The following is a 26907-nucleotide window of genomic DNA, read 5'->3' as shown; positions in this document are numbered from 1 at the left end:
TCTGGCTATATGATCTTTCATGAAACAGATGTTATGGGAATACCAAAGAAGTAGAAGACATGTTCCCATCCATGGAAGGCTTACTTTAGAAAGCCAAAGCATATTCAGTATGTAGCATGTTCAAAATATTCAAGACAGGATATGAGTGGGGTAGAGTTCACCTTATGGTTGGTGTTAGCCCCTTACTTGCTTTATAATGAGGCTGTGGGAAGGAGCATTCAAGGAAGGGGTAGGATGTATAGAACAGGTCTCAGGGGTCCAAAGAAGCTAAATTTACCAGTAGGAGTGGTAGTATTTTAATGTTTTAACCATTAGCATGGTCTTACCACTGTATAATATCTGAAGTCCAAGTTTGGATCAAATCCCAATGAATGAAGATAGAAAATGCCATTGGGTTCAGAAAAGAGAAATATGCATATGGTCTGAGAAGCACCCTTGGCCTAATGTTAAACTGGCTTCAGAGTAAGGAGGAGGGTCTGGGTAAGTCAAGTAAAACACCTTCCAAGGTATGAGTCTAGATTGAACAAAGGTTCAGAAACAGAATATAATCTAATGTATCTAGGGAATATGGACCCATCTCAGAATTGTATTGTGGCTAAAGAAAAGAAATCCAGCAAAGCAAACTTGAGTCTTAACTCCTTTGATATTTTCAAGTTTTCAAGAATTTAGCCTCGGTCCAGTGAAAGAGATTGGAGACAGTATTCCTCAATCAGCAGCAAAATGACTGAATGATGATCCATTTTCACACTGAAATGCTGTGATGCTATTTTGTACAATGATTGATATAGAACAACCTTTATCGTAATTTAAGTTTTATTTATTAGCATCTATCAGCTGTATTTGAGAGAGGGGAGAATTCATTGAGACATTTCCACACATGTACACAATCCATCTTGATCAATCTGGCCTCCTCTATCACTCTTGTACATCCCACGCCCCTCTTCTTAAAACTTCCAACAGGCTTCATCATTCTATTTTCATACATGCAAATAAACTACATGGATCATATTCATTTTCACTCACTGTCTTTGTTAGTTCTATCCCTTCCCAATTGTGCCCTCTCCTTCCCCAATCTGAGCTGTTTTATTTACTGTCTTATTTTAGTTTAATTGCACCAAAGGGAGCAAATTAAGGTAATTTTTGAATTTTGATTTACAAAAAAACACATAATGTCAAATTCACCCTCCTAACAGGTTCCAAGTATCCAATATGATATTGTCATGCATATACACTTTGGTGTATAACAGTTCTGAAGAACGTCCCTATCCAGTATGACAGGAACTCCACAGTCAAACAACCTCCAGTGTTCCTATCTCTACACCCTGGAAAATACCATCCTGTTGTCTGTCTTTGAATTTGCCTTCTATGAGTTTCTCATCTAAGTGCAGTAATATTTTTTTGGCAGTACTGTGGTTTGAACTCAGGGCCTCATACTTACTATGTGGGTGCTCTACCACTTGAGCCATGCTCCCCATTCTGTACTTAGCTTTTTGTATCTGATTCACTTAGCCTAATAGCTTCAATGTTCATATCTATTGTCACGAATGTTAAGATTTTCTTTTTTAAAAAAATGCTGATATTATTCAACTGTACATAGTAACACATTTTCTTCATCAGTTTTTCTTTTGGATATTGTGAGTAATGCTGCATTGTAAGAATATTTTTAAACAGGTGCAAGATTGTTCAGTATGCAACCATTTATGTTTAAGAGAAAAAGGGAAAAAGAAAGAGGAGGAAAGGAAGATGGGGAGAGGGATGGAAGGAAGGAGGAAGACAAGGGAGAGAGGGAAGAAGAGAGGCAGGGAGGGAAGGTGGCAGGGAGAAAGGATACTCTAATGGAGAAACCTATATTCTGGGGGAACTGGATAGTGGAAGTATTGAGGTAGGTAAAATGCTTACTTTTTACTCCAAAAGCTTTTCTACTTGAAAATGTCTATGCCTCCTAAATGTATTATCTAATGAAAACTTGAATAAAACTATTTAATTACAAAATACTCAGATTCTTTACTTGTGTTATTTAAAGCTGATAAGAGGAATCCTTAGTCCAGTCACCTCTCTGTATTTCTACTACACACCCTGGAGTTTATTCAGTGTCTTTGAAACTTTGTTCACCTCCCGTCTTCCAGGCCCCCTCCATTTGCCTCTTTCCCTCCTTTACTCCCTGTCTCCTTTCCTCTCTCCACCCCTTCTTCCAATTCTCCTGTCCACTTCCCTCTCAGCACCTGTATTTGCTTAGCCTCTGACTCCCTTTCCCCCTTTTTCCTTCCACCTCTGCACTGAGCACCCCTAACATCTAGAATCCACCGGCAGACAGTTTTCCTGCTGTGTATACATGGGAGTGTGCTTCTACATTTGGGGGAGGTGCTGACACAGAGAAGAAATCTATACTTTCGACAATAGTTTTGTCCCATTACATTGGTGCAAGAGTCAAATAAAATATGGCTTAAGAAATACTCAAAGGAAGAATCAACAGCACACAGTAACTGATTTTTCTACTTTCTTTCTCTCTCCTCTGAACCCTTTGATTCAATGCTGTCAGATCCTTCCCCTAAGGTTCTGAGACTCAGGTGCTGTTTTGAATTTTTGTGCTTTGGGAGAGTGAGCAGGAAACATGGAGTCTTGATTGACCTTTCTTCAAACCCTGGTTCTGTCCACTTCAATAATGTGATATGAGCAGGTTATGTCACTTTGTAAGATCCAGACTCTCAGGGATATTATGAAATACAGTATTAATATTCTGGGACACTTCGAAGACAGTGGGTCACATTATGTTCCCTAAAGGAGAGTCCATAAAGGAGAGTCATTGTTACACTGCATTCCACTTATAAGCCTTCTTACCATGCTCTATCCAAGACTGACTCATTCCCCCCCCCCACACACACTTCCTTCCTGTGAGACCGGAGTGGGGACAGGTGTTCTCCTAGCTGCTTTACCATTTATGTGGCTTAGTCTCCAGTTTGAATGACTTATCAAAATCGCCCCCTCTGGTGGCTGCATCCTATGCTGATAATGCTGAACTCACTCCTTTGTGGATATGGCACCTGGCTTACTGTAAATTTCCCAACGTTCTCCAGGCATATGAAATAGAATGTAATTATTTCAATAGAAGTAAATGATCCTTCCACTAACTTGGCCTCTGAGTTCCTTTCCCCTTTCTCCTCCAGTGATCTTGTCCTACTTTTCTTAAGCATGAAAAGCTCTGGTAGCCATTCCCAGACCTTGCATTACCAGTAACCACCACCCTCACAATTCCGTTTCATGCACCAGCTAAAGGGCAGTGGCCACTAGTGTTCTTCCAGCTCATTTCCTGTCAGGCTCTGACTCCAACATTCCCTGGACTCTGCTCTTCCCCCTGTCCCTTGCTCCCTCACTCATACCCCGCGATTCACATTCTTTGCCCTGAGTGAGTGGTATACTCCATGGTTATCATGATTCACTTGCACCACCTCTGACTAATTGGCCCTGCCAGGACACACTCCTTTGGTAAAACCATGATCTTGGTGAAATCCTGTTCTACATGCTCCATACCTTCACTTTGAAACTGACTAGGGCTATGGAAAAGTTCCCTGGTTTCACTTTATATTTCTCACTTTGAATTTTTACCAAGCCTTTTAGATTTTTCACCAGACATCCTTTTATTCTTCACGCTTAACTATTTTCTTGCTCTTTTAGATCACTGGTTCACAACTTCCTTCTCTCTTCCTTTAAATATCCAACACCTCTTTTAACCTCACACAATGATGATCTTTCTTCTTTCTTAAGCACGCGCGCACATGCACGCGTGTGCACGCGTACACGCACACGCACACACACACACACACACACACACACACACACACACACACACACAACAGAACCTAAATTCCACACACTTGGCTAACCCCATCTGCCAATATTTTTACTTCTGTCCTTTCCTCTGCCACACCTCTTATGCTGTAGGTTTACTGTCCTATCTGATGCCAACTCTTAAGACTGAAAATGTCTGTTTTAGCAGGGTGTCCATGGCTGTAATCCTACCTACTCAGGAGGCTGACATCTGAGTATCATGGTTCAAAGCCAGCCCGGGTAGAAAAGTCCCCAGAGACTCTTACCTCTAATTAACCACTCAAAAATTGGAAGTGGAGCTGTGGCTGAAAGTGGTAGAGTGCTAGCCTTGAGCAAAAGAGCTCAGGGACAGTGCCCAGGCCATAATTCATGCCCTGCAACTGGCCAAACAAAATTGCCTGTTTTACCCTGAATCCTACCCTGGTAATCTTCCTCTTCTCTCCTCCAGTCTACTTTTCCTTTCTTATAGGTAATTCCCATTGGTCCCCACCTTACTCCCTTGTTACCTTTTATTTCTATGAGCCATGTTAAAGCAAAATTTCTGGACTATGTGAATCATCTTACTGGGATCCAGCCTTTTCTGTTTTATTTCATACTCAGCTATCAACCTCCCAGAAGAGGAGTAAAAGAACTTGGCAATATTCCTAACTATCTCCACTGGACTGCTTAATTAGTTCACAGCACATGGCAAGCCTCTCCTTCAACCACACTCTTTGCTCCTCAGACTTCTAGGAATCCAGGCTTCTGGCTTTTTTAAAACTTAATCCTATCTCTATTGTTCTTTTAATACTGTCAAGGTAATGTACAGAGGAGTTATAGTTACATAAGTAAGGTACATAAGTACATAATGTACAAAGTGTACATAAGTACAAAATGTACATAAGTACATTTCTTGTCCAACTTTTTACCCATTCTCAGAGAGTCTGATGTTGGAAGCTCCTCTTCTATCTTCTTCTTCCTCTCCTCCTTCCCTCCCTCCCTCCCTCCCTTCCTTCCTTCCTTCCTTTCTTCCTTCCTTCCTAACTTCCTTCCTTCCTTTTGTGTCAGAATAGGAGCTTGAACTCAAGGCCTTGCACTCTTGTTTAGCCTTTTTGCTTATGCCTGGCCACTCTGACACTTGAACCACACCTACACTTCTGACTTTTTGCTGATTAGTTAGATTTAAGAGTCTTGAGGATTTCTGCCCAGCCTGGCTTGGAACCACAAATCCTCAGATCTGAGGCACTTGAGTGACTGGGATAACAAGTATGAACCAATAGCATCCAGCCTCTTCTGCTTCTTAACATTGAAATGAAAAATGCTTGGGCTCATTCCTTGGACATCTTCTCTTTTCTACACATATCCTTTTCCTTAGGGAAATACCATTCAATTTCAAAATTTTATAAGCCATTTCTGACACCTAAATTTATCTCCAGCCCTTCCTTCACCTCTGAGCCCCTATTTGCATATCTGCCTTCCCAGTGTCTCCATCTTGAAATCTAGCAGATACATTCCAATTTTGTCATGTCCACAAGCAATCCTCTAATCCTCTGTTTAAAACTTCCTGATATGTCTCTATTTGAGTCTTCTCCACAATGCCAGTTTTCCTGTGGCTCAAGGTTCAAGTCTGAACATCATGCTGAGGCTACATTTTCTTACATACCTCCCAAACATGAAGATGTCACATTGTACTTTCAAAGCCTATAGACTTAGATTATTCCTTCCACCACAACTGCTACTCCTGTGCCAAGTCACTGTTTACTATAGCTGTAACTCCCTAACTGACCTCCTTTTCTGCTTTTGCCCTGAAACATCGATCTCTTCACAACAGCTTAAGTGATGCCACTAAACAATGTCACAGCATGTCTCTCCTTTGCTCAAAAGTCTTTCAACCTTGTTCATTTCTCCAAGAGCAAAAGTCAGAATCCTGGGGGCAAGACTGCACATGATAAGATCCCATTTTCTTGGTCCTGCCCTGTTTCAATGTCACAAGTTTCTGCACTGTTCCATCATATCAGATATACTCCCACCTGGGACCTTTGCACTGTTTACATCTTCTGCTTGCAATATACATCCCCCAAGTCTTTGCAGAGCTCTTCCCAACCTCTCCACTCTTTGTTCAAGTGTTATCATCTCAATGAGACTGATGCTGGCTTCAGTATTCACAATTACATCCCTTCCACCCTGTGGTCTCCTTCCCCTGCCATATTTATTCTTATTGACAAAGGTTACCTGTTGACTTTTGCTCTCCTAGAATATAAACTTTATGAGGTTATGGACCTTTCTTTGTGTTGTTCTCTGATGTGTCCTAGCACTTGGAATGGCACTAGCATATAAGTGTTTTATTAGTACTCACTATCCAGGTAGAGTGCATATACCTATAATCTCAGCACTCAGGAAGTTGAAGCAGAAGGATATCGAGTTTAAGGCCAGCCTGGGCTACATAGACCCTGTTGCAATAAAAAGACTAAGTAAAAAAAAAAACTAAATAAATGAATGAGTACATCTTCATTTCATAGAGAATTTACATTTGTTATTTTTCTGTCACTCAAAGCCCTCAAAAATCAAACCAAAACCCACCCACCACTTTTTCTGCAGACAGCATGCATTCATAGACCTCTGTGCTCAGAACAGGGGAGGCACACTGCAGGCTTGTAAGGACCCAACGAGATTCAATCCCTACCTTCGAGATCCTGGGGGGAATCCAGTTCATTCTCTTTCCCAGTCAGGGCTTCTGCTCTGGGCCCAAAGTCTTTTCTCAATATGAATATGATATAGTTTCGTAAGGAACGTTTGTTTTTCCTTTTTATGCTTTCCATTCACATAAGTTCCCAGCTCAATCAATGTTTCCAGAAAGAACAGGGAAGGATCATCTTCTGGAATTTTACATGCTAGTCATATACAGAAACTAATCAGCCATCTGGATTCGTGTTTCCTTTTCATTGTTTCTTTGGTAGCTCCCACATCACATTAGTTGCATAATTTTGTAAGTGTGTGTATGTGCGTATGCATACACATGCCAGTACCAGGGTTTGCATGTTTGCTCAGCTTGCTTGGTATTCTTCCACTTGAACCATGCCTCCAGCCCAGGTATTGGGGCTGGGGCTTGAACTCAAGGCCTGGGTGCTCTCCTTTAGCTTTTTTTTCTCAAGACTGGTGCTCTACCACTTCAGCCATACCTCCTCTTCCAGCTTATTAGTGGTTAATTGGAAATAAGAGCCTTATAGACTTTTCTTCCCAGTCTGGCTACAAACTGTGATCCTCACATTTCAGCCTTCGGAGTAGCTAAAAAGATTACAGGCATAAGGTACTAGTGCCTAACTCACCTTACTTGGTGCTAGTTATTTTGGAGATGGAATCTCGTGAACTACCTCAAAAACAAAACAAAACAAACAAAGCACTGGTTACTTTAGAACCACAGTCCTTCAAATCCCAGCCTTTTGAGTTGCTGGAGTTATAGGTATAAGCAAGCCACTGATGCTTACTGAGTTGTGTGATTTTAAAAGGCACAGGCTTCTAGTGTGCTACACTGACAAAATTTGCAGTTGCTAGTGACAGAAAGTCAATTAAAAAAAAAACTTCTGGAGACACTAAGTTCAGGAGCTCAAACAGTAACCAGGACTTGATCTTTCCCCAAATGAATTCTCTTTTCTCTGCATTGATACTCCAGGCTAATACAAAAAAGTAGCTATCTCCTCCCTGAAAAGCTCTGATAGGATACTTTGGCCAGACCCTTATTGGCTCAGATTCAGTGCCAAAAGGACATATGTTGTGTGTTCAACATTGACTAACGTTTACTCCAGAGATATGGATATAAACATGATCTGCACATCTTAAAATGTGCCTCTCACACAATTTATATAAACAGGTCATCTTTACCTTCATGAAGCCCCTATCTTTTTGTCGTTTTTCCCCCTTTTTTGGTTCTGGCCTTTGTGAGCATTTCCATCAGTTCTTATTTACCCACAATTGGTGAAGGAAATATTCATGATCCTAGGATAATAGTGACAACTTGAATTTATGACATCTAATTCAGAGTAGATGACACAGACAGTGTCCTACCAATCACACAAACTCAGTAGAGAAGAGGGCAGTCCACCAGGCAAGGGCATTTAAGGTTGCTTTTGAGAATAGAGGGAACACAGAGCAGCTGGGTTGGGGAGGGCTACTTTGTGGTATGGAGGGGGTTGGTGCCCCCTGGGTTCCTGTGGGAGGATGTAGTTGGCTTGTTCCAAGAGTTACAGGGGCTGGCAAGGAACTGAAGCCTGACATTCAGGGAAAAGCAGGCGGTGTTCTTGTCCCTCCATAGTAAGGAGAGTTATTTGGCTAGGACTCCTTACCCACAGGATCAGAGCAAAGAGGAAAACTTGCAGGTAGTCTATTAGAGGTCATTTTGCTTTTGCCAAAAGCCAAAGCATCATATAGCATTGGACCTCAGTCTTGCATCATGACCTGAAGGAAGGATGGATGGACATTTTCTGAAATGTTTTTCTCTAAAGGCTTAGATGTAGAATGCTTACCTTCCCCTGCATACACTTCTGTTACAGGTCATTATACCTGTCCTGGCTAATGAGAAGAATCACCTAGACTGGCCCCACATGGTATGTCAAGATGTCAGGCGGCATGCCCACAGCCTGCAGTGTGACCTCCTGGTTATCCTTGAGCAAGTGAAAGGGAGAACTTTGCTGCCTCTTCCAGTAGAAATGGAGTTTGTGGATTCTGAAAGTGAGTCAGCGTAAGTATCGCCAGCCTGACCATATGTACCTCTGAGATAGAAGGCAAGCTTGTTTATTCAGATATTTTCTTCAAATGACTCTTCTGTTCCTGACTCTGTACATCTTGATCCACACCCAAGCCCAGTGTCTGCTGGCCAATATCCTGGGATTGGTCGGTATGCGTGCCCCCACTTTATCCCTCATCCTTACAATGCTTTCTAAAGCCTTTTAAGCTATCACAGCAGCATGGCCTTCATTTGTTCAGAATCATGTTAGGGCTGAGAGCAGCCACATTGATTCCAGTGCTTTGCTTTATCAAGCTACAGCTCGTCATTGGTGAAGACCCAGGCCAGTCCCGGAGCCTATACTCCTCATCCACGTTTACTCAGTACACAGTGTCACAGCACTAACTCTAGTGGCCTTTGTTATGGTTCCAGCTGTTCCTCCCCCAGTAGCTGTAGCATTAAAAAAAAAAACAGGTGTTAGGGATTTTCCCCTACCCCTAGGAAGAAGCAATATAGTTTATTAGGGAGTCCATTAAAACATCAGTCTCTTCTCCTTTGAGATGTCAGAGGTACCATCAGGCTCCACTTTGCATTCCACCATTGAGGTCACCTTATCCCTTGGGAATTTTTTTTTCTCTCAAGCTACACTGTGCATATAAAAATGGCTTTTATTTTATCTAGAATTTCTATTTGTATATGGCCACAAGTGAGCTTCCTACATGAGTTAGGTTTACCATATTGCTAGGAATTTTCAATGTATCACTGTCATTGTTACTTATTCAGGAAACACAACATGACTGAAGAATAATATATTGTTGTACACAACAGCAATATACTTCAGAATGAGTTTATTTTTTCTTTTTTTCTTTTTTTATTGTGAAAATACTGCACAGAGGGGTTACAATTACATGAGCAAGATAATGAGTACATTTCTTATCAAGCATTGTAGCCTCTTCCTTTGTTTCCCCTTCCCATCCCATCCTCCCCCTACCCCCTACCCCCTCACCAAAGTTGTAAAGTTCGTTTTTGACCTAACAACTTGTACATCTCCTTGCAATGGGTCCACCTGTATCCCTATTTAAACGATTTGTTTTTCCCTTCTCCTCCACAAATTATACCAACATCAAATACAGTGAAAGCATGGGTTATACCATGGGGGAGGGACATACAAAGCAACAAAGAAATAATCTTATAACTGTGTTAGAAACAATCACATGAAAGGAAAAAACATTTGAATACATAGCTTAGGGTTCATTTCCCTAACATCAACTTATCTGACCTTTTCTGCTTGACTCAGACATATACTAGTTACTGCAAATAAAGGAAACCATGGGACCTATGTTTCTTTGGGCCTGGCTTACCTCACTTAATATAATTGTTTCCAAGTCTTTCCATTTCCTAACAAATGGGGCAATATCATTCTTTCTGATGGAGGCATAGAATTCCATTGTGTATATATACCACATTTTCTTGATCCATTCATCTACTGAAGGGCATCTGGGTTGGTTCCCTATCTTAGCAATGGTAAATAAGGCTGCAATAAATATAGTCGTGCTGATAGCTTTAGTGTGGTCTTGTTTGTGAACATTTGGGTAAATGCATAGGGGAGCTCTATGTAGAGTCTTGAGGAACTTCCATACTACTTTCCAAAGTGGTTGAATAAGTTTACCCTCCCACCAACAATCCAGTAGGGTTCCCTTCTGTTCACATCCCCTCCAGCATCTGTTGTTATTAGAGTTCTTGATTATAGCCATTCTAACTGGGGTGAGGTGGTATCTCAATGTTTTTCTGATTAACATTTCTTTTATGGCTAAGGAGGTTGAGCATTTCTTCATGTGTCTATTGGCCATCATTCTTTCCTCTTCAGAGAAGTTTCTCTTTAAGTCTTTAACCCACTCATTTATTGGGCAGTTGTTTCTTTGAAGATTTGTTGTTGGGGGATTTAATTTTTTGAGTTCCAGGTATATTTTCGATATGAGACCCTTGTCCGTTGTATGGCTAGTGAAGATCTTCTCCCAATCCATGGGCTTTCTATTGATCTTGCTAGCTATGTCCTTTGCCATGCAGAAGCTCTGCAATTTCATGCAATCCCATTTGTCCAAGCTTTCTTTGATTTGTTATGTTTCAGGGTCTCTATTAAGAAAATTCCGGCCCATGCCAAGGAGACCTAGGGTTTCTCCTATTCCATCCTGTAATGTTTTCAGAGTGTCTGCTTTGACTCCAAGGTCTTTGATCCATTTGGAGTTGATTCTGGTGCAGGGTGATATATAAGGATCTAGCTTTAGTTTTCTACAAGTAGTTAACCAATTTTGCCAGCACCATTTACTGAGAGTTTATTTTTTCTATTGGAAGTAATTACTGCATACATAATTGGAAGTAATTTCCCACTTAACTAGGAAACTTATTGGGGCTTAATAAAAATACTCAGTTTTCAAAATAAATAAATTTTAACTACCCTTCTTCTGGTCCCTTTATATTTCAACTGAATGGCACGAAGAGTGTGTATATAATCCTTACCGAGTTTGTCTCCCTTTGTTCAAATTTGATAATTTCCACAAAGGCTGAATCATTTTTTTAGGGAAGGTGAGTATCTTCTCCCTCTAATACTTTTCATAATCATGTTTGCCATATCCTGTTTCAGCAAACATGAATTTAATTAAGTGAAGGTGGGTTTCTGATTAGAAAAGGTGAAGGATACACTTCCTTTCTTTCTCACTGTGCCCTTGGTACTTGGCAGGTATGATTTTCAGTAAAACTATACACAGGCAGCTAAACTATTTTCTTTTAATTTTTTATTTCTTCCAAAGATAGCTAAGCTATTTAAAACAGAATAAAACAAAAGAGGTATATGAGGCAGAAGCTTTGGAATCTCATTCTCCATTGGAAAAGGGAAGACTGTGAAATTGTGATGATGGCATTTATTCAAAGATATTAGTATACCTTGAGTAGGAAGTAACCCGTTTCTTCTTGCTGCAGCAGTTAGAACAACAAAATGAACAAATCCCAGGGAAGCAGATATAATTCAATGTAGTTTCTTCCTGGAAGAGGCAATCTACTGAGCTGTTTCCTCACATAGAAAGCTGGCCTTCATGCCTTCACTGGTGAGATTCAAATAAGAGTTGGTTGGTCATCTGATGGCTCTGTCCCACCTATTCTTACAGTGACAGCAAAATCTGACAGCACTGAAGTTTTAAAACTGGTCTTCAGCATATGCCCCTTAATATACTGTTGGATATGTATACAAATAGCCATGTTTATGGGAGAGAAGTTTCAGTACATCTAATTGACTGCTCAAGAAAATCTATCACTAAAACATGGTAAGAATTCACAGGAGTAGAGCTGTAGCTCAAAGTGGTTAAGTACTAGCCTTGAGCAAAAGAGCTCAGGAAAAGTGCCCAGGCCCTAAGTTCAAGCCCCACAATGAAAAACAAAAAGAATTCACAGTCTAGGAGCTGGGAGTAGTGGTGGTACATGCCTGAAATCCCAACAGCAGAGAATATATTGTGAGTTCAAGGACAGCTTAGGTTACAGAGCAATATTTAAACCATCCTAGACGATACAGTAAGACCCTGCTTCAGAAAATTCTAAAGAATTCACAGGTTAGAAGGAATTTTCCATATGTTCTTTTTATTTTTTATTTTTATTTTTGTTGGCCATGGGGCTTGAATTCAGGGCCTGGTTGCTGCCCCTGAGCTTTTTGTGCTCAAAGCTAGCACTCTACCACTTTGGACCAACAGCAGTACTTCTGGTTTTCTGGTGGTTCATTGGAGATGAGTCTCACAGATTTTACTCCTTAGTCTGGCTGTGAACCAGGATCCTCAGATCTCAACCTTCTAAGTAGCTAGGATTACAGGAGTCAGCCACCAATGTCCAGCTTCTGTTTTTGTTATTGTTATTGTTTTGTTTTTTTTTTTAAGATGTGGAGTTCTTTTGTAGGGGCTACTCAGAGGTATGGTTTGGATATGGTTTGAGTTTTCCCCACAAGTGTTCATGCATTTGGAGCTAAATTATTGGCAAAGTTAGAAAATAATAGATCCTGAAGAGGTGGAGCTTAGTGCAAGGTAATTAGTCCATTGGAGGCCCTGCCCTCAGAGAAGACTATCATAGATCCATGGGACTTAAGTTTATTCCTTCCAGAGGGATTGTTGTTCTCTGCTTTCCTGTTTTGCCATGTGTTACTTCTGGCTCCTACTTCTGCCATGATGATATCTGCCACAATGCCCTCAGGAGATGACAAACAAATGAGTAATACATCACAATTTTGAACTTCTAGCCTCCCAAACCATGGGGGAAACAAACCTCTTTTCTTTATAAGTTATCTCCAAGCCTTAGGAATTTTGTTATAGCAATAGAAAAAAGACTAATACACACCCAAGCTGAAGTTACTTCGATGAGTTCCAGGAGATTTCTTTTCTCTTTCACAGCTTGAATTCTATAGATAAGTCAGTTATCTATGCCATTGAGTCTGCAGTGGTCAAGTGGAGCCACCAAATCCAGGTGTTGCTGAAGAGAGATTCTTCTCTGCCTCTCCTCCAAGGGGAGCATCCCACCCCCAAGATGGAGCTGGAGTTCTGGAAAAGCAGGTAGGCAGGGAGGCACATGCCCAAATTCTGGGACAGTATCTTGTAGAGGAAAAAGCCAAGGAAGTTAACCCGTGAGTAGTTCCCTCCCTCTGCATATTTCTCATCTTCCCTAAGGAAGACAGCTAAGTGAGTCAATACAGCTTTTCTGTGGACTGGGAGATGCATTCTTTCCTTTCTTGGGCTACTGTCAATGTCATCTTCTGTAACTTCTTCGATTTTTATTCAGTCATGTGTAAAATCCATCAACACTTTTGAATATTTTTCTAATTTCTGCTCCCTTCTCCTTGGACAGTGGAGGTTAAGCACATACACCTTTTGGAAGGAGCTGAAAACAGAGGGATTTTTGGAAGTTGGCTACAGAATAGCCTCTTCTAGATCCCCAAATTATCATTAATATCTGCTCTGTCTCAGTCCCATGGTGTGACCAGAAATAACTCATTATTGCTTCTGATTATCCCCACTCCCCACTCCCCATACTTCCCATGTCCTTGCTCCTGTTTATCACTGTGCTGATAAATCCTTTACTCAAAAGGAGACAGACAGATGTTGGGAACAGATGTCCCTGTCCCCACATTGGCTGGAGATTGCCCATGTCACATGATCAGGTCTGCCTGTAGGGCTCCAGCCCTATACGTACCACCATGCTGAGATGCCCATCCTCATGCCTGGCTCCTAACCTATGGCAAGACCCTTCTCTAGCAGCCTTGCTCCAACAATGCTGCTCTCACCCTATCCAGCCTTGCTGCAAGAGCTAATGACCTCCAGCTGCCAAGCTTTTCAGCCACCAGATGGTCACAGCAATGTCTCCTGACGCTGCCCTTTTGAACCTGTGTTCCCAACACAGGGTTTTGCCCTCACTGTTAGGAGACAGATGTCCCCCAGCCCTTAGTGTAGAAGCATGGTCATCTGCAGAGACCCTCTGCCTGTGGGAGGGTAGGGCATCACTAGATGGATGGTATTTCCTGATGCTCACTTGGATTCACCCTTCTCTGTGGCATAACAGGTATGAGGATCTGGAGTGCATTTATAATCAACTGAGAACCATGAAGATGAGGGGCATAGCTGAGCTCCTAGACAAGCTTCAGAGCAGCTACTATCCAGCTTTCAAAGCCTTGGTCAGAGACGTTGTAGCAGGTGAGGACCAGAGTTTTCACAAATCCCCCTGCTCTTTTGTCTGGCTCTGGGGCTTATACATAGGGCCTTGCAATATCACTTGGCTTTTCTGTTCAAGACTGATGTTCAACCACTTGAGCCACACTTCTACCTCTGGCTTTTCACTGGTTAACTGGAGATAAGAGTCTCGGGGACTTTTCTGCATAGACTGGCATCAAACTTTGATCCTTAGATCTCCTGAGATCTAAGGCTCAAGCTGCCAATGCTTGCCTCACAAATCCCTTTGACTTGGATTTCTTACTTAATGACACATTTACTTCTCTTTCTTATGTCAGCCTCATCAAGTGCTTATAACTTTCTAACTGACCCAATAGAGGTCAGAGGAGGTGAGCCAAACAGAACTGTGCTTGGCTTGTAGTCCAACTCCTTTGTGATCTTGGGCAACCTTACATAACCTCTCTGAGCTTTCATGTGTACCATAGTTGGGGTGTACATGCTGCCCACCTACCCCTCCTCTTCAGACCCTGTGAGATCATCTGGCTGGACAGGACCTCCTTATTGGCTATACTGCCCAAATGTGTGTTCTCTCCTCTGGAATTTGGGTTCTGGCCCTCTTGGCTCCCTGAGAAATCTATACTCTGTCACCCTTCAATCTGTATTTTCAGTTCCCATGGTCAGATGGGCCTGCAATTTCCTGTCCCTCTGAGCATCAGACAAGATCAGTCTTGTCAAAATTGCAAAGCCAGCAAAACCTATGATTAGGAAGAGGTAACTATTTTCAGGAATCCCTCATCCCTCATTGATGCACTTTGCCCTCCCTTATCAAATCTCCTCACCCTTCAGTACCATAGGTCAAAATGTACTTTTAAAGGTATTTTCAATTTCATATGAGTTAAGCTTAATCTAAGCAGTGATTTTCAAACATATTTCCTCTCCCAGAAATTTCTTAAATACTGTTTCTTCTGTAGGTCCAAAATATGAAACTAATCAAGGTCTGTTTGCTTGATGAATGGGGGCTGTGTCCTGTAGCCAGATCTGGCTGGGGTGATATCTCAGCAACCTTTTCCTCCTAGGGTATGGGATTTGGAACCCATTTAACTAAAAGAATAAAAGTTCCAACAATGGATCTCTCTCTCTCTTTTCTCCCTTTCTCTCTCTCATCCTCTCTCTCTCGTTCTCTCTCTTGTTCTCTCTCTCTCTCTCTCTTGCTGGCTCGCTGGCTCGCTCACTCTCTCTTTCCCTCTTTTCTTCCCTCCCTCCCTTCTTTGATTCCCCCCCCCCACTTTCTCCTCTGTATTGGGGCTCCAACACAGGGCTTAGCTTTTTAACCATACCTCCACTAATGTGGTTGTTGTTGCTTTCTAACTTTTCTTTATTTTTCATTTTTTGTTGTTTTGCTTTAGTTTGAGAAGGGCTTTCTATGTAGCCAAGGCTGACCTTGAACTTGTAATTCACCCATCTCAGCTTCCTGAGATTACAGACATGTAGCACAATCAAGCTTTATTGATGGATTTTTTTGGACATGAACTATGTAACACAGAAGCACCAGCATAAGTAGATAGTCTTTGAGGTCCTTCTGGGTCCCCAAGTTGCATTGCAGAGGCTGCACTGACAGTATTTGAAACCAGCTTGAACACATGTATTTTAAGGCCTCATTTCTCTGCTGCACAAGAGCTGTTGTCTCCCAGAGGAGTCAGCTCTTGTTTTCAGTTTGCACTTCAATTCAAATAAACAAATGTCCTCCTCAAAAAGTGGCTCATGTGCTGCTGTTGATGTGAAAGATGAGTGTGGAAGACATGTAAACAGGTGTTTTGAAAATGTCATAAAGCATAGCCCTCGCACATACACACAAAATGGTTTACATTTTGATAGTAATCTAAAGTTTTCCTTTTTGTCTGTAGTTTCTATACCCATGAATTCAACCAATATGGGTTGAAAATTATTATTATTATGCCAGTCCTGGGGCTTGAACTCAGGGCCTGGACACTGTCCCTGAGCTTCTTTTAATCAAAGGTAGCACTCTACTACTTAAGCCACAGTGCTACTTCCAGCTTTCTCTGTTTATGTGGTACTGAGGAATTGAACCCAGGGCTTCATGCATACTAGGTAAGCACTCTACCACTAAGCTACATTCCTAGGCTGAAAGTTATTTTAAAATTTTTGTACACACTTGCCAGGCCTTTAATCCTAGCTACTTAGGAGGCTGAAATCAGAGGATCATGGTTCAAAACTAGGCTAGGCAAGAAAGTGCATGTGACTCATTTCTAATTAACCAGCAAAAAAAGCCAGAAGTGGACCTGGGGCCTACACTGTAGAGCATTATCTTTGAACACAAAAATTTAAGGGTCAGTGCCCAGGCTCTGAGTTCAAAACCTACTACTAGCACATACACACAAAAAATTTGTACAAAGTGAACATGTACAAACATTTTTTGTCATCATTCCCAAAACAACAGAGTATAACAACCATTTCAAACTTTTCATTTGTTTATTATTATTACTATTATTATTAAGTAGTGGTACAAAGAGATTACAATTCCATAAATCATATAATAACTATTTGCACTGCATTTACACTGTGTTGGCATTACAAGTAATCTAGAGATGACTTAAAGTATACAAGAAGGTTGTGTAGGTTATATGCAAATATTATGTGTTTTTTATGTAAGGGATGTGAGCATCCTCAGATGTCGAATCCAGGCTCCCATAGGTACCAAGGAACTGTGATTTTATGTAGCTTAAAATGGGAGCCAATTTGGAAGAAAATGTTAAGGAAGCAATGTTTTGGGTTGGACACAGATACCACAGGTATAATGGAAGTGTGCAAATGCTTTTGGAGCTCTGAAATAAAATAACATCAGAAAATATGTTATGAGTTGGCTGTTTAGTGTTTCCCATAATATTTTCCCAATTGTATATTAAGAAACTAATCACATATATAAATTAATGGTTGTAAAAGTTTGATTTCCCTAAGCCAGCTACCAATGTTCTTTCTAGTAGTGTATATACTGAAAAATCAAATTAGAAAAAAACATTATAATAGAACCAAATAAACACTACTGTGTGTGTGTGTGTGTGTGTGTGTGTGTGTGTGTGTGTGTGTGTGTGTGTGTGTGTGTGTGTGTGTGTGTGTGTGTGTGTGTGTGTGTGTGCTGTAGGTTTTTTGATCAAGGATAGCATTATACTACTTAAGCCCTAGTTCTACTTTTGGATTTTTGGTGGTTAATTTGAGGTAATAATCTCAGGGTCTTTCCTAGCTGGGCTGCCTTGGAACTAGGATTCTCAGATTGCTGCCTTTCCTAAGAAGCTAGGATTTCAGGTGTGAGCCACCAGCACCCAGCTAGTAATCCTTTAATATGTAATTTGATTCCCTTGTTGGAAGAAGAGAAGATTCTATTAGAGATGTTAGGTAGCAACTTGGCCAGAAATTTTGGCAGGATCTACTAAGAATAAAAAGATTTTAAAGGCAATCAAATGATCTTATCATTTCTAATTTAATTTCTGAGCATCTGGCTTACTTTATCCCACATAAATATACTAGGTTCATTATTCTTGTTAATCACACTCAGGCTAGTTTATTGGCTCCATGATAGACTAAAGAGAGGAGAGGAAATTAAGTGTCTCTGGATTAATAAGCATCAACTAGAAAACGGTGAGAAATAAAGAAGGAGGCTCAAAGGATAGAGGAAGGTTGTCAGAAGTGGAATTGATTGCAGGATGAAAAACATGAAAAACCTTGGGAAACAGTAAGCAATAGTCCACTTGAGGGCAATAAAAGCCCTCTAAGGAATTCTCCCTGCTATGAGGGGGCATGCATGGCCTAATGAGACCAGTTATAATTGTCCTAGTGGATCTGTGCTGCTATAACAGACTATGAGGGACCCGGTGATTTTTGTAAAGAGCAGTCTCTTATTTCTCAGTATTTGTGAGGCTAGGAAGATAAGATTAGCCTGTCTGAGGAATGCTGGTTTCTGCTTCCAAGATAGCAACTTCTGCTACATCCGCTAGGGGAGGAATGCTGTGTCCTCATATGGTGTGAAGGACCAAATCCTATTCATAGGGGACAAATCTCTCATGGTCTAACCACCTCTTAATAGCCTAGTTCTTAATACCATCCCATAGATGGTATAAAAACTCACCAACACCTGACTTTTGAATAAACTGATCATAGCACCAGTCAGGTCTCCATCTCTGTCTGTCTGTCTGTCTGTGTCTTTGTCTTTATCTCTGTCTCTGTTTCTTCCTCTCTCTCTCTCTCTCTCTCTCTCTCTCTCTCTCTCTCTCTCTCTCTCTCTCTCTCTCTCTCTCTCTCTCTCTCTCTCTCTCTCTCTCTCTCTCTCTCTCTCTCTCTCTCTCTCTCTCTCTCTCAAGTTCGGTCTCGGTGCTTCATTACAGCCAGTGTGGACAGCTGAGGTGAGCTCTCTACCACTTGAGCCATGGTGCCACTTACAGTTTTCTAGTGGCTTATTGGAGATAAGAGTCTTACAGACTTTTCTGCCCAGGCTGGCTTTGAACTGTGATCCTCACATCTCAGCCTCCTGAGTAGCTAGGATTACAGGCATGAACCACCAGTGCCCAGCAACAATACAAACTTTTAAACAATAAAGTTAGGTATAGTTCAAGTGTATGTCTTCTTAGCATGCATTAAAGCTTTCGATCCATCCCTTGCAGCACACCAGTTAAAAAATTTAGTATAACAACTTCTTATATTGTGTTTAAACTATATTCAATACAATTGGTAGTCTAAAGATGATTTGAAGTATAAAGGCGAATGTATGTTGGTTTTATGCAAATACTTCCACCTTTTTATATGAGAGACTTGATCATCTCTGGATCTGGCCATCCAAGCCTGGAACCAATCTCCACCCAGATATTTAATGGTGGTGCTGGGGATTGGACTCAGCCCTTGCATATTCAAAGCAGGAACTCTACCATTGAGCAGAATGAAAATACGAGCCCAGTTTGCCTATGTCTATCTTTGTTTGCCTGTAATCCAAAGTGAATGTCCCTTGCTTGGACTACAGAGCTACTGTGTTTTCTTAAAATAGTATGTTCCTAGAAACCACATGCAGTGGCTCAATACTGTAATCCTAGCTACTTTGAGGGATGGCGATTGGGAGATCTTGGTTCAAAGCCAGTCTGGGTATAATGTTTATGAGACCCTATCTCACCCAATGTTGAGATAACACCTGTTATTCTCAGCTACAGTGCCTGGGTGCAGTGACTCATGCCTGTCATCCCCACAGACTCAGGGAAGCACAAATAGGAAGACTACAGTCCATGCTAACCCTAGCATAAAATAGGACCCCATCTCAAAAATAGACAACATAGAAAGGTGCTGGAGGCTATGGCTTAATTGGTAGAGCAACTTGTTTAGTAAGTACAAGGCCCTTCAGTCAATCTCTAGTACCACCTCCCCAAAACAAAATCAGGGTAGTGCCTATTAGTATTACTAAGGGAGATTTTTGCTTTTGAAAAGTCTTCAAGAAAGCTATCAGAAAGACAGTACACCCTAGCATGATAGTCTTAGCCTCCTCTTCTTCACAACACACTTGAAGAGGATTTTGGAATCCTCTCCCCCTAATCTTTGCCATCAGCTCTCCAACTCAGAATTATTACTATAATCAATTTGCAATGGCATTTGACTTTCAGTTCACATCTTGTACCCATTGGTGATGTAAAGTACAACCATAATATCAACACATTCCCATGTATATTGAGCCTTACAACTATTAAGCCAGAAGTTCAGGATAATACCTTTGAGGTAATCTTCCTTTGGCTCAGGTGGATTGGGCTAGCCAATTCACAGATAAGCTTAGGTAAAGTCTTAAAATAGAGGGCTAAAGCTGTGTCGTATAACTGTCTATAAGAGTATCTATGTCCTATATTAAAGCAATTTCTGGAATACTGGTCCTGTCTCATAAAGGGAGTATTTTTTGAGTTTCCTATGTGTGGGTTCAACAAATAAAGATTGAAAACATTTTAATAAAATAAGAACAACAACATAAAACATTAAAAATTTAAAACAATAGAGCTATGGTATAGCTGAGTAGTGTGCATGCTTAACACACAAGAATTCTTTTTTTGGTCGGTCGTGGGGCTTGAACTCTGGGCTTGGGCGCTGTCCCTGCCCTCTTCAGCTCAAGGCAAGCACTCTTCTGCTTGAGCCACAGCACCACTTCCGGTTTTCTAGTAGTTTATTGGAAATAAGAGTCTCACAGACTTTCATGCCTTGGCTGGCTTTGAACCACGATCCTCAGATCTCAGCCTCCTGAATAGCTAGGATTATAGGCATGAGCCACCAGCACCCGGCTACACAAGAATTCTTGAGTTTGATCCCCTTTACTACATCAAAAACACTGATCCTAGGATGAGTATAGTGGCTCACACTTATAATACCAGCTACTTGGGATAGCTATTTAAAGCCACTCAGGCAAAAAAAGTTAGTGAGACCCAGTTACAACCAAGTCAGAAGTGGGAATATGAGTCTATGATCCTAGCTGCTTGGGAAGCATAGGTAAAAGGATCGCTGTCTGAGACCAGCTCCAAACAAAAAGATAAGACCTTATCCAAAATGTAACTTTAAAAAAGCAAAAGGCTGGATAAATAGCTCATTGCTACCTAACAAGTGTAAAGCCTTACGTTCAAATCCCTGTACTACCAGAAACCAAGTAAGCACCTCTCCCTAAAACAACCTACCAAACAAAATGCACTGCCTTATTCATATACTACAACCTAAGAACATTTACAGATGTTCCCTTCCAGTTCAACTTGCTCACTGGGCATTCACATTTCCTCTAGGTTCCTATGCACAGCACCACTGGCTTTTCTATTTTACTACAGATGATTGGTTTAGAATAGTTACAGTGGTTCATACTTGTAATCCCAGCTACTTACAATAAGGAGATTTTCCTGGTTCTGAAAAAAACAACAGCACATGCATTCACCAGTCTGTGCTGATATTCCTCTGTTCCTGTGACTCCTTTATAAAGGCTCAATGAGATTAACCAATAGTCCTCAGAGGCACTACCATCTAGGTTAGTTGTTCATCATTCCATTTGCTCTATCTTCTGTCTTTGCAGAGCTCTTGAAATTACCAACAGATCAGCCCCTTTCTGTGGCTGAGAGATGTTAAATATGTCCAGAGTCATGCAATTGCTGAGTGTCTGGGGCAGTATTTGGAGACGGTCTTTCTGGTTCTGAAATTCATCCCCTGTCATCTATTTTGTATTGCCTCAGAAATACCAGCAGCACAAAAACCAGCAAGCATTAATCAAGGGATACGTCTGCTAAACCAAAACATCAGGCTGGGGCTGAGAGAATCAGACAGTTTTCTCAGAGCTCTCCAGAGTTTTGTATTTCTGAATAAGAGCCAGAAGGTTTTCTGGAAATCAGTCTTCTCTTTGCCTTTTTAGTTCAAAAAGACATTGCACTTATGGCTTAACAGAGTCTTCACTTCCCAGGTTTAGAGGGCTCCATGAGGTAGGCAAGTGTTCATGACCATCTCTAATTCCTTCCAGCTCTGACAGAGGCTCAGGACATCCATGTGCACCTGCTGCCACTCCAACACCACCTGGACACCCTGGGCAGCTTGGAGTTTCCTGAGGTGAAGCCCCAGCTGAGACCTCTACTTCATGTGATCTGTCTGCTCTGGGCCACTTGCAAGTGTTACCGATCCCCAGGGAGGCTTACAGTGCTGCTGCAGGAGGTTTGCAACCTGCTCATCCAGCAGGTGTGTGGCCCTGGGCATTCCAGCAACATCTCCTCCAGTGGATGGGTGGCACTGATACAAAGGAATGCATATAGTGTGCCTTCTTTTCACAAAGCATTATGGTCCAGAATGTTCTCACACTTGAATTATTATTATTTCACATGCCAATAATTCACAAAGAGGTATTTGATAATGTCAGAATGCCGGGGAGACCCAGTCTTCCTTTCCCCTCTGTCCAAAGCCCTGAGCTGGAGCAAACCATAGGACTGGAGAATTTTCACCCCCTTCTTGATCTGAGTGGAAGGACTGTTATTAAGTCAGAGACAGGGTCTACAGAATGTAGACCCTGTACCTAGTTTTGACCCCACCACATGTCAGCTGTGTGTACTACAACAAGCCACTGACTTGCTCTGGGTCATTCTTCCCTGTACAATGGTCAAAAGGAGAGGATCCATCTCAAAGTATGCTAGGTGATTGGGAGGCTCCCATACAATAATGCAAGTGCCCTGCACATGGTAAGAACTCTGTATATGTAAGCTACTTTTTATAAAACAGCCACTTGGGTTGCGTTCTTTCTCCTCTTCCTCCTCTTCCTCCTCCTCCTCCTTTTTCTCCTCTTCCTCCTCCTCTTCCTCCTCCTCCTCCTTCTCCTCATTTTTTTCTTCTTGTTTTGACAGTGGATTGAACCCAAGGCCCTGAACATTCTAGGAGCTACACTGAGCTACATCCTCAGCTCTTTTTTTTTTTTTTGTCAGTTGTGGGGCTTGAACTCTGGGCCTGGGCACTGTCCCTCAGCTCTTCAGCTCAAGGCGAGCTCTCTACCACTTGAGCCACAGCACCACTTCCGGTCTTCTGATGGTTTATTGGAAATAAGAGTCTCACAGAGTTTATTGTCTGGGCTGGCTTTGAACTGGGATCCTCAGATCTCAGCCTCCTGAGTACTAGGATTACAGGTGTGAGCCACCGGCACCCAGCTTCTTTTTAAATTTTGTCTTGAGGCAAGGTCTTGCTAAGTTGCCTAAGTTGGCCTCAAACTTACCATCCTCAACTTTCTGAGTGCCTAGGTTACAGGGATATGCCTCATCTGATGCCATACAGGTCAATATAAATCCGGAGGAGTATATCTGTAAATAGAATAGAGACCTTAGGCATTTGGTTGGGTACTTCCCTCTGAACTTACCTTATTTTGCCTCTGAGGAACTCAAACCCTGAGAAGACAATGAACAGTTATGGCCCAATGAATTCTTGCATTGAAATTATTTCACTATCAAAATTCAATTAACTCCCAAAAGAACATTTGGGAGCACCTGCGAAGGCGAGTGGCTTTACTGTATCCTAACTTGCAATCTTTTAGACAAATGCTCACAAATGGTACCCCACTAACAGTGTAATAGGACTCCTTTATCCCCACATTGACACTAGCCTTGTTATGTTTTTTGTTTTCTGGATGATGGTCATTCTTGCTGGGGTGAGATGGAATCTCAGCATTGCTTTGATTTATATGTTTTTTATAGCCAGAGCTGTTAGGCATTTCTTCACATGTCTATAAACATAGATGAAAACATATACAAGGCCATATGCATTTATACATAGGCATAGAGTCTGAAGTATTGCATTCACAAGGGTGTAACTCCTTTGAACAATTAACTTATAGTTTATTCACATAAATACCAGGAGGCTGAAATGTGTATTGTTGGGAGGAAGGGGAAAGACAAGGGGAGGAAGAACAGATGAATGGAAAGAGGAAAGGTAAGCAAATGCAGCCATAACCTTCAATATCCATGCAATATGCATTCACGTACAGCCACCACATTTAATGTGAAAAGGGAACCAGGTAACTTGGGGGGATGGGTGGGACTGGGAGAGATGGGAGAGAATGATGGGAAGGGTGACATTATGTTGAATTGAAATATTTTTGTACCCAAAGATCATTTAGAAATATAATAAGAAAAGAACACAAAGTTCCACTGTGCCTCCTTGCCTTTCACTTGTCACTTACCCTATCACCATGATTGGCCCAAGACACTGTAGCTGAAGGAAACTGAGCTGATTTAACTGAAACCCAGGTTCCAGTCCACCTGAGCAACTGAAGGTTCCACCAAAGGTGTTGAACTTGAGAAAAATATTACTTGAATAATTATTCAATTCTGAGCTGGTAGTGGAAAAACATTATGGGCTGTTCTTCATTTGCATCTGGGTGCAGGAACATGAATCTGTTCATATTCCAGGCCTCCAATTACCTCAGCCCAGAAGACCTCCTGAGAAATGAGGTTGAAGAAAGTCAGAGGAAACTGCAAATGGTCTCAGACACCTTGAGCTTCTTCAAGCAAGTGTTTCAGAACAGAAGGGAGAATATCCATACCTACTTCAAAGGGAACGAAGAAGTCAAGGAATGGGATTTCCAATCCTCCTTGGTCTTTGTGCGATTGGATGGCTTCCTGGACCGACTGCATATAGTGGCCGTGAGTATGTTCATTCACCACAGGCCCCAGCCCTGTACAGGAGGAAGTACATGAACTTCAAATGTGGAATAGAAAACTATTCCACAATCTAAAACCAAAATCTGATGGCCAACCTTTCACTGTTTTTAAAGAACACATACAAAGAGTTCAATGAGTAGTTTTCATTTGGATCAATCATCATATAAGTGTTGTTCTTTTGGAAGTTGGGAAATTTTGATCATGACCTATTTAAGGAAAAAGACCCAAAGAATCAATGAACAAATTCAATAGCTTTCCAGATTTCCCAAAGTATTTAAACTGGGTGCTAGTGGCTCACACCTGTAATACTAGCTACTTAGGAAGCAGAGATCTGAGGATTACAGTGCCAATCTTGAGTGAAAAAGCTAACAGACAGTGCCAGACCCCTGAGTTCAAGCCTACAAAGAATGAAAATAAATAAAATAAAAGTCCCATAGATTTTTTTTCTTTTTTAGAGTTATTGTATTTCATTCATTCCCACTCCAATTCTTTTTTTTTTAATTTAATTTTATTTTATTTGAGAACATACTGTACAGAGGGGTTACAATTACATGGGCAGGATAATGCATACATTTCTTACCAAGCATTGCAGCCTCCTCCTTTGTTTACCCTTCACCTCCCTTCCCAGCCTCCCCCCTCCCCCCCACCCAATCATACCCCCCCTCCCCCCCCCCCACACCGACATTGTAAAGCTGGTTTTGACATGACATTTTGTACTTCTCATAGTCCCATAGATTTTAAGCTTTCTGTCAAACAAACTTAGGCTAGAAGGTTCAGCTTACAAAACAGAACTTTTACAAAATGGAAGTTTGTGACCATTACCACAAACATGATGCTTTGAACTCCTCCACTCCTTTGCCTCTCCAGGTGGCTCCTGAGTCTCCAACACTGGAGAATCTCTTGCAAAAGATAACCAGATCTTGTTCACAGTTGTCGGTCTCCCAATTATTTAAAAATTAATATGGGTGGGCTCCATTGCTTAGTTGGTTAAAGCACCTGTCTTATAAAAATTAATATGAATTACAGTGTGAACACATAGGGCATGTTCTTTTTGTTGTTTCAATCCTCAGAATATACTATGTGTAACATTTCACATCCAAAGATCTCTGACTGGACTTTATGGGGAGGATAATGGTTAAAAAATACTTACATCTGATTTGAAAAATTCAAGGGCAAATTCAAGGATAGGACAAGAGCCAAGTGCCCAGAATGAAATTAGAAGCCCATTCCCAGCTGTTACTAGCAGACTTGAAGTGAAGATGGTTATTTTAGGAAGAGGCTGTGATGAACCCAGCAAACTATGGGATGATGAGGATAAAAGAATCTGAGATTGGAGCTGGGAAGGTGGCTCAGTGGTAGAGCGCTTGCCTGAGGCCCTGGGTTCGATTCCTCAGCACCACATAAACAAAAAGAAAAAAGCCGGAAGTGGTGCTGTGGCTCAAGTGGTAGAGCGCAAGCCTTGAGCTGAAGAGCTGAGGGACAGCGCCCAAGCCCAGAGTTCAGGCCCCATGACTGGACCCCCCCCCAAAAAAAAAAGAATCTGAGATTGGGGCTGGGAAGGTGGCTCAGTGGTAGAGCGCTTGCCTTGCATGCCTGAGGCCCTGGATTCAATTCCTCAGCACCACATAAGCAGAAAAAAAACAAAATCCGGAGGTGGCACTGTGGCTCAAGTGGTAGAGTGCTAGCCTTGAGCTGAAGAGCTGAGGGACAGTGCCCAGGCCCAGAGTTCAGGCCCCACGACTGGAACCAAAAACCAACCAAACAAACAAACAAAGAATCTGAGATTGGACTTGTTCTTATTAATTCAGATAGAATAGATTCACCTAGGCAATTGGCTACTAATACCTGTGATCCTAGTTACATAGGAAGCTGAGATCTGAGGGTTGAGGTTCAAAGCCAGCCCAGGCATAAAAGTCCATAAGACTCTTATCTCCAATTAACAAGCAAAAAGCTGGAAGGAGAGGTGTAGCTTAAGTGATAGAGCACCACCCATTAGCAAAAACACCAAGTAAGAGAGTGAGGCCCTGAGATCAAGCTACAAGACCAGCACAAGGGTTGGGAATGTGGCTCAGTGGTAGAGTGCTTGCCTCGCATGCATGAGGCTCTGGGTTCGATTCCTCAGCACCACATAAGCAGAGAGCTAAGCCCCGGAAAACGAACTTGGCTGAAATTCAGTTTTGCCTGCAAGGACGTATGGGATGTATAGACATTAGATAGGATAAAGAAGACAGATTAATAGAGGAGATCAAACACAGAAAGACCCAGAATCCATACAATATTTGGAATGCCATAGTAAAAGCAAAATTGATGGGGTGTTAGAAGCAATACAGAAGGGTCCCCAACCCAGTAGGGCTCTGAGAATCAGTAAGGAGCATGAGAGGAAATCAGTGGGAATTCCCCAGGGAAAGAAAATGGGGAAGAGCAGAAAATGTGTGAGAAAGCCAGGAACTAGAGTGTACATACAATGTGCCTTAAATCCTTTATCACGATCTTGGCA

At 41.6% G+C, this 26907-nt stretch overlaps 1 protein-coding gene and 1 long non-coding RNA gene across 4 annotated transcripts in view; one reads left to right on the top strand and one right to left on the bottom strand.

Moving 5' to 3' along the window:
• Positions 1–26907, top strand: part of Dnah9 (dynein axonemal heavy chain 9) — a 343799-nt gene that overhangs the window by 1518 nt on the left and 315374 nt on the right. For both annotated transcript variants that reach the window (XM_070026946.1, XM_070026945.1), the window contains exons 2-6: positions 8352–8539; positions 12949–13107; positions 14111–14241; positions 21740–21951; positions 24159–24392. In XM_070026946.1, coding sequence (XP_069883047.1) covers positions 8352–8539; positions 12949–13107; positions 14111–14241; positions 21740–21951; positions 24159–24392 — 924 coding nt within the window. The remainder of the gene's footprint in view (positions 1–8351; positions 8540–12948; positions 13108–14110; positions 14242–21739; positions 21952–24158; positions 24393–26907) is intronic.
• LOC138830562 (uncharacterized) lies at positions 22990–25397 on the bottom strand. Of its 2 annotated transcripts, none has more exons than XR_011373034.1 (3): positions 25233–25397; positions 24297–24424; positions 22990–23054 (listed from the first exon to the last, which is right to left on the bottom strand). It is a non-coding gene; the product is annotated as an uncharacterized lncRNA (long non-coding RNA). The 2 variants fall into 2 exon arrangements; XR_011373035.1 differs by having other exon boundaries at positions 23012–23054; positions 24293–24424.

This window comes from Dipodomys merriami, unplaced genomic scaffold (assembly GCF_024711535.1).
Source record: "Dipodomys merriami isolate MVZ:Mamm:240054 unplaced genomic scaffold, mDipMer1.0.p SCAF_19, whole genome shotgun sequence".
Lineage (NCBI taxonomy): Eukaryota > Metazoa > Chordata > Mammalia > Rodentia > Heteromyidae > Dipodomys > Dipodomys merriami.
Note: the sequence above shows the minus strand (reverse complement) of the source record. Positions and strands in the feature narration are given on the sequence as shown.